This window comes from Ahaetulla prasina, chromosome 8 (genome assembly GCF_028640845.1).
Source record: "Ahaetulla prasina isolate Xishuangbanna chromosome 8, ASM2864084v1, whole genome shotgun sequence".
NCBI classification, from domain to species: domain Eukaryota; kingdom Metazoa; phylum Chordata; class Lepidosauria; order Squamata; family Colubridae; genus Ahaetulla; species Ahaetulla prasina.
The window spans coordinates 678,734-694,565 of record NC_080546.1 but is presented as its reverse complement, the minus strand read 5'-3'; the positions used below and the strand labels follow the sequence as shown (position 1 = coordinate 694,565).

Genomic DNA, 15,832 nt, shown 5'->3' with positions numbered 1-15,832 from the left:
CAGGACCAAGCCCCCCAGCCCCCAGCAGCACAAAATGGCCCAGGCTTGCATGAAAGACTTTGGGCACCTCTGCGCCTCTTTTTCGGGGGCTGAGAGAGAAGCTTGCCCTGAGGGAAGACGCAGGAGTGCAAAGCTGAGCAAGGTGGGCCTGGATGCAGGCGGGAGGCTCCCACGGCCAGGAGGTGAAGGCCCCCCCCCCCCAACCTGGGACCTGGCCCAAGCAGAAGTGAACAGGAAAGCCCCCTCCCCGGCCCTAACCCTTCACTCCACTGCCTTCTTCCTTTGCGGCAACCCAATATTGCTGCCCCAATCTATAAGATTAGATAGATAAGATCACCTTTACTGTCATTTGTTTCCTGGGGGCGCACTGGCACCCATTAAAAATGAACTTCTGTTGCCCGCTCTCAGAAGTGGACACATACATTACACAACACACAAACATCTCTACTTACAACAGTCGCTTAGTGATCATTTGATGTTGCACAAGAGACCCCCCCCCCAAAGGGACTTAGCGCCTGGTTCTGAAGGTCTGACTGCTCTCCCCTCCCCACCATCCTGTGATGGCATTTTGGGATGAGATCAGCAGCTGTTTGCAGCATTCCACACTCCCCTGAATGTTGTTGCCAAAAACCGCATTCACATCTGGGTCCTGGCAAGAACACCCCAAAGCGAACAAGTGTTTGTGACTGCCCCAAAAGGATCAGTCATATGCTGACCCACTTTACAACGGCCAGGCTCCATCACAGTTGTAAGTCGAGGACTACCTGTACCACCTACAATAATAGCCACCCAAAGCCCAGAACCACCAACCGGCTGGAGGCAGCTTGAAGGCCGTCGTAGAGGGAAGAAGCCCTTTCAATACTCTACCAGCTACTCTGGCCACTTCCCTCTTGGGGGGAGGGAAAGGGTACAACACCCCCCAACCCCCGGCAGCCTGCTAGTTTCCCCGAACTCCCCAATCCCCTGCTGTGCGTTAGCAGCAAATGTCACATGGACTAATTTAGCTTCGCAAAAAAACCTGCCGAATCTTTCAGATGGTCCCACACCGTTTCATTATAAGCAATTAAGAGCCTAATTTTAAGCATCGAAGTCTGACACCTGCCAGGAAGAAGGAGGCAGATCCTCTCCGCACAGGCGCAGGAGCTCAGCTCCAGAAGGGGGTCTGGCGAGAGAGATCCGTGGGGATCAAAGCCTGAGAGGGAACGGGGGGGAGGGGGCCACCACCTTATCCAAGATATCAGGGTATTTATCCTGCCTCTTTGTTGCTGTTGCTTTGGCATCAGCTACATGCCATTCTTTTTGCAAGACCGAAATTTAATGTCCACAATGAAAGAAATCGTTAAAATGTCCAAAATCATAAAAGGTTTAAGGGTCCACTGTCTGGATAGTGAGAAAGCTTTGCCCGAAGAGTCTGGCCGGAAGGAGCAGCCGCTATTCCCTCAAAACATCTACGCGACAGCTTCTGTCCAAGACGACCCTCAAGGCCACCAGGGCCTTTGCAAGGGCAGCCCCTTAGTAGCAGCATTTCCAGGCTTCTCCCCTAATGTTAATTTCGGGGGAGGGGGAAACCTGCCATTTTCTCCTCCAGAGATTAATCACTCTCGAAGGACTTGGAGAAGGTCCGTTTGGGGCTTCCTGGATGCTCACAGGGGGGTCCCACATGGGGGGAACAGGGTGAGGTGCATACCTGGATTGCGTCCAATGTGTAAGCGCAGCTTTGGATTAAGAGAGACCCGGTGGCGCCTTCCTATATGCACCAGGAAGGTATAGGGACTCCTGCTTGAGCAGGGGGGTGGACTAGAAGACCTCCAAAGTCCCTCCCAGCTGATTGATTGATTGGTTGACAATCAGGCACCCCCCACCTTTTGCTTGGGAAGAAGGCAGAGGCCCAAGCAGCTCAGGAGGACAACCCCCCCCACCCCGGTGAGCAATGCAGTGCTACGGATCTTCCTTTCTTGAAAAAGACTTTTTATCCCGCCTTCTATTGTTTTTATAAATAACTCAGGGCAGCAGGTAGTCGATTTATAGCAGTGCATTTAGTGACCGTTTGAAGTTACAACAGCACTGAAAAAGTGACTTATGATTGTTTTTCACACGTGTGACCCTTGCAGCCTCCCCTGTGGTCATGTGATCAAAATTCAGACACTTGGCAACTGACTCACATTTATGACGGTTGCAGCATCCCAAGATCCCCTTTTGCGACCTTCTGACAAGCAAAGTCAATGGATAAGCCAGAGTCACTTAACATCCAAGGCAACCAAGGTCATAAAATGGGGCAAAACTCACTTCTCTCACTTAGCAATAGACATTTGAGGCTCAATTGTGAGACTACCTGCATTCCTTTTTCCTCCTATTTTCCATACTACAACAACCCTGTGAGGTGGGCCAGGCTGAGAGATGGATTGACTCGTGATCCCCACTTTGCCATTGTAAACAGGACTTCAAACACAGAAACCTTCCAACTCCGCCTGAGGTTTTCAGCCCAGCCTGCAAACAACCCAGCGGCTCAATCCTGGCTTTCTTGCCCATCTGCCACCCTGGTCCGGCTGCTGGCATGAATCATACCTGAATCACAGGCACTTCCCACCAGGATGCGGGTGGGAATTAACTGCGCCCTGCGCACAGATGCTTCCCCTCTGCTCTGCCAGCCTGAAGGGCCGCTAGACTCGGGTTACCGACGGGGAGTCCTTGACTTAAACCACTGGCTTAGCGAGTGTCCAAAGTGACATTGGGACAGAAAAAGATGACTCAGTCCTCACACTTACAACGGTCCCCACCATCACATGATCTAATTTTGGGTGCCTGGCATGTATTTGCCATGATTGCAGCGTCCCACAGTCACCATCTGTGATCTTTCCAGCCGGCTTCAGGCAAGTAAAGTCAATGGGTTCACTTAGCAACTGTGTGATTCGCTTAACAACAGTGGCAAAACAATTCTGGGAGTTCAAGTCCAGAGGTCGTAAAGGGATTGTAAAAGGAAGGAAGGCGGTAGGGAAGGAAGGAAGGAGGGAGGGAGGGAAGGGGGGAGAGAGGAAGGGAGGCTGACTCAACCTTGAGGCAAATCAGGATTGAACTCCTAGCTGCGGGCAGTTTGCCTGCCATCCCACACTCTAACCCCTGCACCACCACAGCCCTTTTATGATTTTCTTTTGTGACCTTCTGACAAGCAAAGTCAGTGGGAAAGCCAGAGTCACTTAACCATGTTAGTAATGAACAACTGGAGTGATTCACGTAACAACTGTAGCAAGCAAAGTGTTAAAATGAGGCCAAACTCCCTTAAACAACTGTTTTGTTTAGCAAAACGAAATGGGCTCTTTTCTTAATTAATCTTTTCTTCCACTCAAGATGTCACTGTTCTCTTTTTCAGTGACCAATTTCTAGATGCCTCCAAGAAGGTTGCCAAATTCTTATCAGGATTAAGACTTACAGTCATTTCATCCACTCCTTCCATTGTGATCGTAAAACGAGGATTAGACGCAGCCACTCTTTTCCCAACACTCAAAAACTCATTCATTCTCCCTCTCTCTCTCTCTTTTTCTTTTCAGTGGAGGAAGGGAGAAAGCCAAGCTCTCCCTGGACACATTTTCTGCCTGGTGTGCAGAGACTGGATCTCACCTGCTCCAACTGTGGACCTGCACACCTGTTAACAGTGCACCCCTTTTCTGAACAGTTGCTGCCTTCACCCTCGGAAATGCAAATATTAACAGTTCAATGGAGAAACAGGAAAGAATAAAACTACCGCTACCCTTTCCAGAAATTCCAAAATCAAATCCTGTACGGTGGGTCCTCCTTCATTTCCCCTTTTTACTACTCTAAACAATTATTTCTATCTCCCAAAAGGCTGGCGTAACTCTATTACTTTTCCACTGTATTGAAAAGGATGACAAGCGTGAACCTGCCAATTACCTGCCAATTTGTCTTTTATCTATATTTAGTAAACTATATGCTAGATTTCTACGTTATAGTTTGGATTGAGTGCAACTGGAGGGTGGGGGCGCGCTATACCCTTTGAACTCTCCAGAACTGGAGAAGAACTCTCCAGAACTGGAGAAGAACTCTCCAGTGAACTTAAACTCCCAGAATCCCCCACAGCTAGCACATTTCCATCCATTGATTGTTGACCTGCCTTCAGGTACACTGGAGAATTGGTTGACCCCTTAGTCAATTTAAATTTAAATAACAGAGTTGGAGGGGGATCTTGGAGGTCTTCTAGTCCAACCTTTTAGACCTCAGGGACCACTCCCGCAGACCACCAATATGATCTGCCTAATGACTGGCTGGGTGGGCATGGCTAGGTGGTCATATGACTGGGTGGGCGTGTTCAACTCGATGTCATCACGGCCTCTTCTTGCCCCTCCCCTGCCAGCCACTCCTCGCCTCCCCACCAGGGCTCCTTAGGGCCCCAACAGGAAGCAGTTGTTGGAGCTAAGCAGCCCCCAGGAGAAAGAGTTGGAAAAACAGCTCAGTTCAAATTGGGTCTAACTGAGAAGGAGGCTCAACAGAAGCACCTCACTGAGGACTAGGAGCATAGGCTTTCCAAGCAGAGGGACCTGCAGGAGTGCAAGGCCAGGTACCAGCGCCTGGAGGCTCAGCGGGCTGAGATGGTCAGCCAGTTCCAGGCCATGATGCAGTCCCACTGGAACGAGGCCCTCCGGCTCTTCGCCACCAGCGGCGCTTCCCTCCAACCTTCACTGAAAGCCCCACACTAGGACGCTGAAGCAGACCCTAAGTCGGAATTTCTCCCACCCTCCGACCCTCACAAAAAGACCCCGAAGGGGGAGGCTCTCTGCAGCAACACAAACGTTCATTAAACGTATCTGGTCCAGGGGCCGTAGTTAGAGGACCCCTGATTTAGTGCAAATAATTTTTCTGCGGACCATCAAAATTTCCTCGCAGACCACCAGTAGTCCACGGACCACGTTGGCGACCGCTGTTCTAGTCCAGCCCCCTGCTCAAGCAGGAGACCCTAGATAAATAGCTGTCTGATCTCTTATCAAATGCCTCCAGTGATGGAGCACCCACAACTTCTGGTGGCAAGTCGTTCCACTGGTTAATTGTTCTCACTGTCAGGAAATTTATCCTTAGTTCCGGGTTGCTTCTCTCCTTGATTGGTTTCCATTTGTTGCTTCTTGTCCTGCCCTCAGGTGCTTTGGAGAATAAGTGGATCCCCTCTTCAATTTAAATTTAAAGTCAATTTAAATGTCCCTGTTGTAATTGGGTAATGGAATTGTGTGTCATTACACAAGTAAACAAAAGACATTTACACAATTATCCAGGTTTGAGAAGTGTTGCCCTATGGAGCACCTTGAAATTAATGGCCCTGAGTTTTTAGTATTCTCAAGAAAGTGTTTCAGAGCTCCGGCTAGTTATAAGAAAATTTTGTAAAACTTTTTGAAAAAAAAAAAAAAAAAAAGAACGGTGGGAGATGGACGGATCCAATCTTTTAGGTACTTAAGGGCCTGTTTTCAACTTTCTGCCTGCTGGACTAACCAAGTGAGGGAGCTTAATCTAAGAACTTGGAGCATTCCTGGCAATTATGAAATGTGTGAGGCCACACCGTAACAACCAGGTCCAAGGTGCACTAAAACCATGGAAACTTCTGGTTTGATACTGCCTGGTGTTCAATCTTGCTTCTCCACAGGCTTCAAAGCCACCCAATTAACATCCCCAAAAGACGCAACTCTGGGAGCTCTCAAAGACCTGGATTCAACCGGTGTTTCCTCCTGAGGCTTATCAGACACTCCGGCCTCTGGCCAAACAGATCCCTTGTGGGATCTTCCTTGCTGCACTGGACCTTGTTAACTGGGGGCGTTTCTCCCCCAGGGAGAAATTAATCTTGGTTTGGCTTTTCTGTTCTCGCAATATCCACCCTCAGCCTTAATAAAACATGTGCAAATTTCCCATGTCCGCTATACTGCAGGTCCTATACCAATTATTGGGACTATCCTCAATATTTTTTTTTAATGTTTGATGTGTTTGACAAGAGAGGGCTTTTTTTCCCTTGGCCAAAATTATGGGCTCCCATTAGGATATGGGATTGTGCCTTTCCTTGCAGAATTCCAACTTCCCTTTGATATGGAGAGTAACTCTGGATCACATGTAGAGTTGCTAAAATGCCCAATTGTCAAAAAATTAATCTTTTCTTACACTCAAGGTGTTACTGTTCTTTTCTTCAGTGACCAATTTCTAGATGCCTCCAAGAAGGTTGCCAAATTCTTATCAGGATTAAGACTTACAGTCATTTCATCCATTCCTTCCATTATGGTCTTTGAATTCTGTCTAGATCAGGGTTAGGGAAACCTGGGCCGTTTCATGGCTGGCTCAGCAATTCTAGGAGTTGAAGTCCACAAGTCATAAAGGGCCCAAGGGCTCCAACACTGGCCTATATGTTCACACACAATCTCTGTACTTGATGGAATTTTATGACTGGTTTTGGGCTCTAAACAAATCAACTAACCAGAATTGTTATTTCCAAAGCAGACAGCAAACAGCTGGGGAGGCCTGTGCCTTTTCTACTCTGGAGCAGTGTTTTTCAACTTTGGCAACTTTAAAATGGGTCGATTGTCAACTCTGGGGCATCCTCTGGGGAGCTGACGTCCACACATCTTAATAGTGCAGAGGTTGAAAAACATCAAGCAAAGGGGCACCTCCCAAACTCTACAATGGTAACTGTCTTTTTAGGTCTTTCCTCGTGTGCGTGACACAGCATTGCCTGGTTGGTCTTGATGTTTCAGTCCCGAGTAGTGATAATTAGTTTTCGTTGGTAATTCCTCAAAGGACACTTTTCAGGCTGAATTCACCTGCCTTGGCCAGCATGAGGCTCCAAAGAATGGCAACCACATGGAGGTGTATACCCGAGAGGTACCAAACAGGCCCCGAATGGCCAATTGGGATGTGTGGGGCAGCTGCGGGGGCTGGAGAGATGAGGGGCACCAGGGCTGTGGGAGGATCTTGTTGGGGCTTAATCCCTGGTGGGTCTGGTTGTCTTCTATGGTGACACGATACTGCCTTCAGCTGGAGAGTTGTGACTCCAGCAACGCTCTCTCCCTCTTGTATGAATCTCACACACACACACCATATATATATTCTCTCCCAGAAGCACGAAGCTGAAGCCTGAAGATGACGAATGAGACTTCGTCGAAACGTCGCCAAGACACTTCCAATTTTACACGGGAGAAAACCCGAACAACCAAAGACCTATATATATATATATATATATATATATATATAAAACAACCCTCCCCAACTACTCACCTGCTCCGCCCTCCCATTTTGTGTCCTTAATTCTTTTTTTCCATCCCTCTTGCACACAAACACACACTTAAAAAAAAACATTGGTGGGGGGGTGGAATGGGATCTCTGACTGGTCTCCAAGTATGTCACACTTTTCATCAGGGACTGTGAGGTGTAAGAAATTAATAGAGATAAATAAGTGCAGAAAAGGAACTGATAATGGAGGACAGAAATTAAGTGTGCTTTGGGGGACAATTAACTGCTTGCCCTCCTTAAAGTATGATAGTAATCAGGTCCAAATATACTTATGCATATATTACTAGGTTAACATGATTAGACATTTAATCCTTGCGCAAAATGTAGATGTAGCTAATTATTTTGGAGCCATCACACATATACACAGAGAGATTTCATGATTCCTAGTTCCTAATCCTTTTCATGCCAAACCAGAGAAAATGCATCAAACTATTTAACAATATGGATATTCCTAAGTGCTAATTGCATAGTGAGCAGCAGAATTCCTGTCCTGCAAAAGGAATTCCCATCAGTCCCCCCACCCTCTCACCAAGGGGCCTGCAGCAACTTCCTCTAGGGAGATGCCCCAGGAATCCCAGGACACTGGAGAGGATGGGAGATGCACATGGACAAGGCCACACGGCCCACCCCCAGGCTCCTCCTGAAGCCGTCATTCCTTTGCTGGGACCTTCAAGTCCCAGAGCCCTTTTTGAATGAGCCCCCCCTCCCCCCAGCAAGGGCCAAGGCTGGCACAAAGCAGCAGGCAGAGAGAAACCCATCAAGGGGCTGGTCATTCAGGTGGGGGGACCCCTTCAGCCAGTCCCTTGGGACATGCTTGTCCAAGGGAAAACTGCCACCTTCTCCTGCCCACAGGAGCAGGTAAGACTAAGTTGGTGATCTAGGCTGCCTTCCTTGGAGAACATTGGCTGTAGCTCCCGGCTGCTGCTGTCTTAGACACGAGAGGGTTAATTCAAAGTGAAAACTAATTTAATTATTATTATTTATTAAATTTATTTGCCACCAGCAAATAATGGGCAGCACATAATGGATTTGAGAAGGGAGTGGGGGGGGGGAATGCTGCTGTTCTTTGAGGGCAGGAGGGGTGCCCCACTGCACCTGAGGCAGTAGCAAAGCAGCAAGGAGGGAGAGAATGGAGGGGAGGGCAGGAGAACCTCAGCCACGGGGTCTCTTAGTCCCAGCCCCTTAAAAGGGAGCATTCTGGGAAGGGAGGAGACAAAGGGGCCTTCCCCCAGGGAAGGGATGGGAGCCCCCATGCCCAGTCAGAGCAGCCCCAGCTATTCTGGGGGGAAAGCTCAGCTCCCCAGCCCCAGCCCTGGTCGGTTGCTAGGAACGGGGCCCCAGAACCTTGCAAGGAAACCGGATGACGGAGGGCTGGGAAGTGAGAGCACGAAGGGGAGTGGTGAGCAAGTCCAGACAGAGAATCCCAAGGCAGAAAAGGCCACTCGCCGCCCTTCAGATTCTGCCAGGATCCACACGGAGAGCAGCTCAGCCAGCCCAGGAAGGCAACCAGCTCCCAGCCTGAGCATTAAACTGGATCCATGATCAGAGCAGGACTTTTTGCAAAGAAAAACGCCAAGGAAGCGTCGTCCAGGAAGGAAATAGTTTCAGGTGAGAGGAGGGGCAGAGGCCTTACCTTTGTGACGAAGAGTGTGCGGGGGTCAATGATGTCCAGGAAGTGTCTCAATCTGCCATAAAACGAGCCCTGTGGAGACAGAAGCACCAGCATCAGGACCAGAGAGCCACCCAGCCGCAAGGCCTTTCTTCCTCCATTCCCCACCCCGCCGGCCAAGCAGCCTGCCTGCCTCCCTCCCTCTGACCCAGAGACCGCTGGCAGCCCTCCTGCCTCTTCTCCAAAGCGCCTGTGGCCCCCATGGAAGAGCCCAGCCTACCAAAGCCCCGGGCAACTTTTCATGCCAAAAGGTCTGGGGCTCCCAGGCCCCCTCCTCAGTGCTGGGGCTATAACAGCAGGTGCCATTCAGAGCCAAGCTTCATCCCCCCATGTTACTCCTGATCTGGGGCTCCCGGGATATCTGGGGTGACCCCTCTGGGCCCTCAGCATGGGGGGATGTGGCTCCCCAATATTCCTTTTTGTTAGACGCAGAGTTCAGCTCAGAGGCCACTCTGGGGACGTTCCTACCGCTCAAAACCAGGATATTGGGGGACTTCAAGCCCCCACTTTTGAGTCTGAACCCCCAGAACATTGTAAACAGCAGTGGCCTCAGTCAAGAAAACAGGGCACTGCTAGGCACAGCACCGCAGGGGTTGAGGTTGGGGCTTCAGAAGGAAAGCAGGATTGCCCTCCACCCAGCACACCAGATCTTCCCCTCCTCTTCAGAGGCAGCCTGAGCAATGGTGGCCCTTCGATGGAGACCCCAAGAAGCCCCCACCTCCACCAATGGCACAGCAGCAGGCGAGGGGCCCCGGGGTTCCTGGCCATAGAGCTGCCCCCTCTATGCCTCCTTGAGCAGGAACCGGCCATCATGAGGGGAGCTTCCGACTGGCAAAGGCTGATCCACTCGGGGGGAGGGGGCAGACCTCTGCCAGGCAGGGTTCCCCCCTTTCTATAGGAGCCTCTGCCAGCAGAAATGCTACTCAAGCTATGGAAATCAGCCCTTTTTGTGGGTGGAGTCCGAGGCAGGAGCGCACCAGGCAGCCCCACACAAGAGGCCCTCATTACAAGGCACCCACGGCCTTCGGCCTTCCTCAGGGGCACCCAGTCACTTTATGTCTCCCTGGTGCATCAGCTGCTCCGGAGGGTCATCTCAATCCACACCTGCAATGCCAACAGAGGTCACACCCCCTTCCCACTGGTGTGCATTGCACAACCCTGACCTTCTGGAAGCCTTGCTCAGGGGCGCTGTGGATGGAGCCCTTCCACCAGTCTCCCTACAGGGACCTCAGCCCACCCCGAGACCCCCGACCTGGAAGTGCTCCATGCCAGGCCCTTTCTAGAAGAGCAACCTTGCACCCCCAAACCCAGGCAGGTGCCCATCCCATCCCACGGGCACTTCAAAGCAGCCATTCACAGCCACTCCTCACGAAGCTAGCGCAGAGGAATTCCTCCCTCCCACGCCATGCCCAAGCCCAAAGAGTTTGAAGAAAAACTCCGTTAATCAGCACTGAAAAAAAAATTTAATTGGTGCAGAACACCTCCAGCTTCTCCCTCTCACATGGCTTGGCTCACTTACAAAAGAACAAAACTAATTAAGCAAATCTTTTCATAAAATAAATTAGTTCTGGGCAGAGACACAGCAGAAAACAAAGCAGCCGCTCTCGTTAGTTAAGCAAACCAGACAGCTGGCCCGGCTCCCCTCGCCTGTGCCACGCCTGCCATGCCAGCAGACTGTCTCAGAACCAGCTCCGTGGACCCAGACCGTGGATCCTCAGAGAACGAACTTCACTATCAGCAAGAGACGATGCAATCTTCTGGGCTTCCGACTCTCAGCAGTTTCCCGGGGAATCGAAAGCCTCCATTATCTCCCTCTCAGGCCTCTCTGAGGCCGACCAGTAATAGCAGGCTACTTCCTTGCCTACTTTGGGACCCCAAAATGAATTCCCACTGTCACTTTACTTCTTCCTTCCTCTTTTTCTTACCCAAAATATTTTAAACAGGGTTTGGACGGTCCATTCCTGAATTTTTGGGCGAGTGTGCATGTTTTTCTGTATGTAAAGTGCAACATACCCATCTCATTCATCCTGGAATTAATTGTAGCCTTTGTGGCAATGAAATGTCAGGGATGCCAACCTTCCTTCCTCTTTAGCCCTTGGAGTAGGACCTCCAGTCTTCCCTGTGTGTTTCTTACACAGTGTGCTAAGCTGAGGCATCTGAGCTTTTGACTACCAATTCAGTCTCCAGAGGTGCTTGGAACTGTTCTTCTGGATGGGTCATTTGCCTGGAGATGACCAGAAGGAACCTTGCAAGTGAGTTTAGGTAAGCTCAGTGTGATACATGGTCTGTATGGGCCCCTGGAAGGCTACATTTCCCATGACATCAAACAAGGACTGCGCACAGCCTCCTTGGGTCCTTTTAGCAAGGAATCCTCCGTCATCACCATGTGCCTCTTCTTCCTCTCGAGTTTCTCCAGTCCTTGTGGTCCACGTGTCTTCTACAATACAATTCTTCTGGCGTTTCCTGTGGAGCCCCAGCACTGTCCAAGACTTCAGAAGATGCTCCTAAGGTCACACTCGCTGCTTCCTTCCACAGCCTAGCAGAGTCCACAGCCTGGGGACCGGTTGACCATCGGCTCCGTTGTTCCACACATGCCCAGAGAACCTTCTTTCTTGTTCATCGCTCATGCTGACCTTTTGCCTTCCTGACTCCATCTGTGCAGACTCAAGTTATTTGCTGATGTTCTGCTTTCTCTATGTGCCCCTTTCCATTGGTTAAACTTGTCCCTTTTCTCAGTCCTTTTGGTGCAACCATGGTGGCCTCATTGGGAAGCTTTTGGTGCAACCATGGTGGCCTCATTGGGAAGGTCTCCTGTTTCATTTCTCTTTGGAATTGATTGGGTTTAGGTTTTAATTATTTCGTTTTTCAGGTTTCCCAATTCTCCCCAACTATTTTTCCCCCTAAGGACCTTCATCCATGGAATCCTTCCTGCTTTGTCCTCCACTGGTTGGGATCCACTCTCTTGAAATTTAAAGCAGCAATCCGCAACATGTTCTCTCTGCCTGGGAAGAGAGGGGGTGTGCCTGCCTCCCTTCTCAAGCCCCCCCCCCCAAAGACACAAACTCCATTGCAGCAGGTCACAGGCTGTTCCCTGCTTCTCTGGGTACCTGCAGCCTTCCTGCTCTTCCCCTCCCCAAACTTCCATTCACCCTCTAACTCTGTTCACTCAGGCGGCAGGCTCCCCAAAGCTGCTCCCCCCCCCCGCCAAGGGCAAGAGGCTGGCTGAAAGATGGGATGAAAATGGGGAAGTCTTCTGTTTGACTCCCTGGCCAAACTCTGCCTGTTCTTCCTGTTTGCTCACTTGGTGAGGGCGAGTCAACCCAGCAAGACCCTCGAAGGGTGCACGCGCCCCTCCAAAGGGACCAGCCCCTCTTCAGCAAAGGAGCAAAACAGCCTTGAGGAAGAAGCACAGGCTGCCCCAGACCCTTCAGAGGGTTCAAGGTCTGGAGGAAACACCCAGGTAAGGTTTTCTCCCTTATCACCTGGGCAGGTTGAAGACAAAAGGCAATTCTGCACTTTCGAGCAAAGTCCAAGTTTTAGTGATATTCGTAGAAGCTGAACTTTGACTACAACCACTGGCAAATAAACCTGTGTACTTTTTGGGGTGGGCCAGAAGTAGGACAAGAGGCATCCCTTCCAATGAAGAGGACCTGCTGCCAACTAACGCAGGTGGCCCAGAGCAGAGGGCAAAGAAAGCCATTTGTTCTGCCTCTCAGAAAGGGGGCATTCCCCAATGGCAGATCAGGGGGACCCCCCCAAAGCAGCAGGGCACCTTCGCTCATGAAAGGCTGGCACTGCCAGGCAGGCCCTTTGTCAGGCAGGGGGCAGAGGGAGGAGGAGGGCGCCCCCCCCGCCAGGGGTCCTCCGGGGGCTCCGAGCTCGAGAGAGAAGGGGGGGGGTCCTCGGGGGAGGGCAACTTCCTCCATGCAAAGGGCCGGGAGGGAAGCCCGGCCGCTCTGCCGTCCTCGGGCAGCCTTACGGAGGGAGCCCCGCTTGGCGATGCCCCCCCGCCCCCTCCTCCCTCGGGGTCAGCGCCCTTCGCCGTTGCCCTGCTGGGCTAAAGGGGGGCAGCTCCCACAGGTGGCACCGGCCGCCCTGCCCCCTCCTAGAGACGGGCCCCCCCCCGCCTCCTTCCCGCATCTAGCCCCGCCCCTGGGGGAAAGAAACTGCCAATCAGAGGCTCTCCTGGCATTCAGAAAAGGGCGGGAATTCCAGAAGGCAAGCGACAGCGGCAGCGCCCAATCAGCGGGCGGCCTGGCGGCGGGGGGGGGGCGGGAGTCGCTCTTCCCCGGCAGCGGAGCCGGCCGAGCGCTCACCCGGCAGGCGCCCCCTCCCAGATACCAGCGCGCGCAGCCCCGCAGCCCACCTGCTCGAAGCGGGGCTTCCCCAGCTGGAAGGCCGGGTACCCCGCGCTCTCCGCCATCCCCGCTCGGCGCCACTTTCGCGTGCGAAGTGCTCCTTGCAGCCTGACCCCGCCTCTTGCAGCCTGGCCCGCCCCCGATTGGCTGAGGCGCACCGCAGCTCCCGCGGAGCCTGCTGGGGCGCGTAGTTTCCTCTGGCGGCGCAAGGACCGTTCTGTGGCCGGAAGGGCGCGGCCCCGCCCCCTCCGCGACAGGGAGAGTTGGGAAGCGTAGTTCTCCGCTGGGCGGGGCGGGGCAGCGCGGACTGTCCGCAGCCTTCCCCAAGGAGGAGCCCCGCGGGCGCCAGGACTGGAACACCCTTCCGAGAGCTCAGAGGTGGGAACTGCGGGCTTCCTATTCCTGAGCCAGACTCCACAAGTCATAAAGGCGTCCTAATTCCCCACCCCTGCAATAGATCAACCGGCAGGGGATCCTGGGAATTGAAGTCCTGCTCTCCGAGTGTGTGCGTCTAACTTGTATTAAAAAATTTAAAGAACCTAAAGACTAATATTAATATAAAGTAAGGAAGAAAAAGCAAAAAGTGCATGAAAAGAAAAGCTTTAAAAATAATAATAAAGTGGGTTCTGATAATCTTCATATCACATTTAACCTCTCTAAAGTCCCTCCTGGTAGTCCCTTGGACTGCCAAGGCGTCCCGGTATAATCGGCTGAGGCCATCGCTGTCTGTGGGGGACGAGTCATTGGCCCCCACAGAGAGGGTCCGCAATCTGGGCGTCCTTCTGGATGCACGGCTGTCTTTGGAAGAGCATATGACGGCCGTCGCCAGAGGAGCTTTTTATCAGGTCCGCCTGATACGCCAGTTGCGTCTCTTCTTACACCGGGATTCCCTATGCACAGTCACTCACGCCCTCGTCACTTCCCGTCTGGACTACTGCAACGCTCTCTACATGGGGCTCCCCTTGAAGAGCACCCGAAGGCTCCAACTGGTTCAGAATGCGGCTGCGCGGGTGATAGAGGGAGCGACTTGTTGCTCCCATGTAACACCTCTCCTGCGCAGGCTGCACTGGCTTCCGGTGGTCTTTCGGGTGCAATTCAAGGTGTTAGTTACCACCTTTAAAGCGCTCCATGGCATAGGACCTGGTTACTTACGGGACCGCCTGCTGCTACCGGCGACCTCCCATCGACCAGTGCGCTCCCATAGGGAGGGTCTCCTCAGGTTGCCGTCCGCCAGACAATGTCGGCTGGCGACACCCAGGGGGAGGGCCTTCTCTGTGGGGGCACCAACCCTCTGGAACGAGCTACCACCAGGTATCCGCCAACTCCCTGATCTTCGGACCTTTCGACGCAAGCTGAAAACATTTCTGTTCTATCGCGCAGGACTGGCCTAATGGGGTTTTAATAATGGGGTTTTTATTGGTTTTAAGTGTTCAGCCAATTTTAAATTTTTCTTTTAAAACTGGTTTTAATTTTTGTATTAATTGTTTTACTTTGGCTGTAAACCGCCCTGAGTCCTTTGGGAGAAGGGCGGTATAGAAATTTAAACAATAAATAAATAAATAAATAAATAAATAAATAAATAAATAAATAAATAAATAAATAAATAAATAAGGCGATCAAACAAGTCAGTCCTAGAGGAGATCAACCCTGACTGCTCTTTAGAAGGCCAGATCCTGAAGAGGAAACTCAAATACTTTGGCCACCTGATGAGAAGGAAGGACTCACTGGAGAAGAGCCTAATGCTGGGAAAGATTGAAGGCAAAAGAAGAAAGGGATGACAGAGAACGAGGTGGCTGGATGGAGTCACTGAAGCAATAGGCATGAGTTTAAATGGACTCCAGAGGATGGTAGAGGACAGGAAGGCCTGGAGGAACGTTGTCCATGGGGTCACGATGGGTCGGACACGACTGCAACTAAGAACAACAAAGTTACTTATTGCTCTTGTTCTATAATTTATCCTAAGCCTCTAAACTCTAAATCATGTCCCTTTTTTCATTTTTACACAAAAAGTCTGTAAACGTAAATAACGCTTCTTCTCTAATCAAAGAAGCCCGTTTATCCATCTCAGGGAGATCTGCCCAATTTCACCAGCCGTCCCTTCCTGGAGGGCAGTGCCAAATCTTCACATCTCTGCATATAATCTCCAGGGCAACGATATATTGAGATAATCTTCAATGACTCTTTTCTAACTATGTGTCCATCAATCCTAGCATTCCCAGTTTCAATTTAAGGTTGACATTTTGTATCAATATTCTGAATTCAAGCTATGTATCATCCAGTATTTTTTAAAGTGTTTTTACAAGGCCACCAAGCATGATACAATGTTCCTTCAATTTCCTATTTCTAGCATAAACATGTACTGCCTTCATGCATTCTGTATCACTTCTCTGGCAGACCTTTGAGGAGGGGGCTGCTGAACCCCTGAAGGAAAATCCCATTCCACCAGCAAAGCCAAGGGGGCAGCAGGGGGACCAGGCAGCCCACCATGAGAGAAGCTCCCCCTACCCTGCCTGGCTCTGCCCTCCAAGCTTGGCCC

At 51.3% G+C, this 15,832-nt stretch overlaps 1 protein-coding gene across 10 annotated transcripts in view; it reads right to left on the bottom strand.

Annotated features, from left to right (window-relative positions):
* The window catches only part of SFXN5 (sideroflexin 5), a 45,091-nt gene extending 31,652 nt beyond the window's left edge, over window positions 1-13,439 (bottom strand). For 3 of the 10 annotated variants that reach the window (XM_058193861.1, XM_058193867.1, XM_058193865.1), the window contains exons 1-2: window positions 10,864-11,971; window positions 8,903-8,971 (exon numbers count right to left, since the gene is read on the bottom strand). In XM_058193861.1, coding sequence (XP_058049844.1) covers window positions 8,903-8,971; window positions 10,864-10,923 — 129 coding nt within the window. In that variant the 5' untranslated portion in view covers window positions 10,924-11,971. Of the gene's footprint in view, window positions 1-8,902; window positions 8,972-10,863; window positions 11,976-13,304 lie in introns of those variants that run through there. The other 7 variants (XM_058193863.1, XM_058193860.1, XM_058193862.1 and 4 more) reach the window with 6 other exon arrangements.
* Window positions 13,440-15,832: the final 2,393 nt, after the last annotated feature.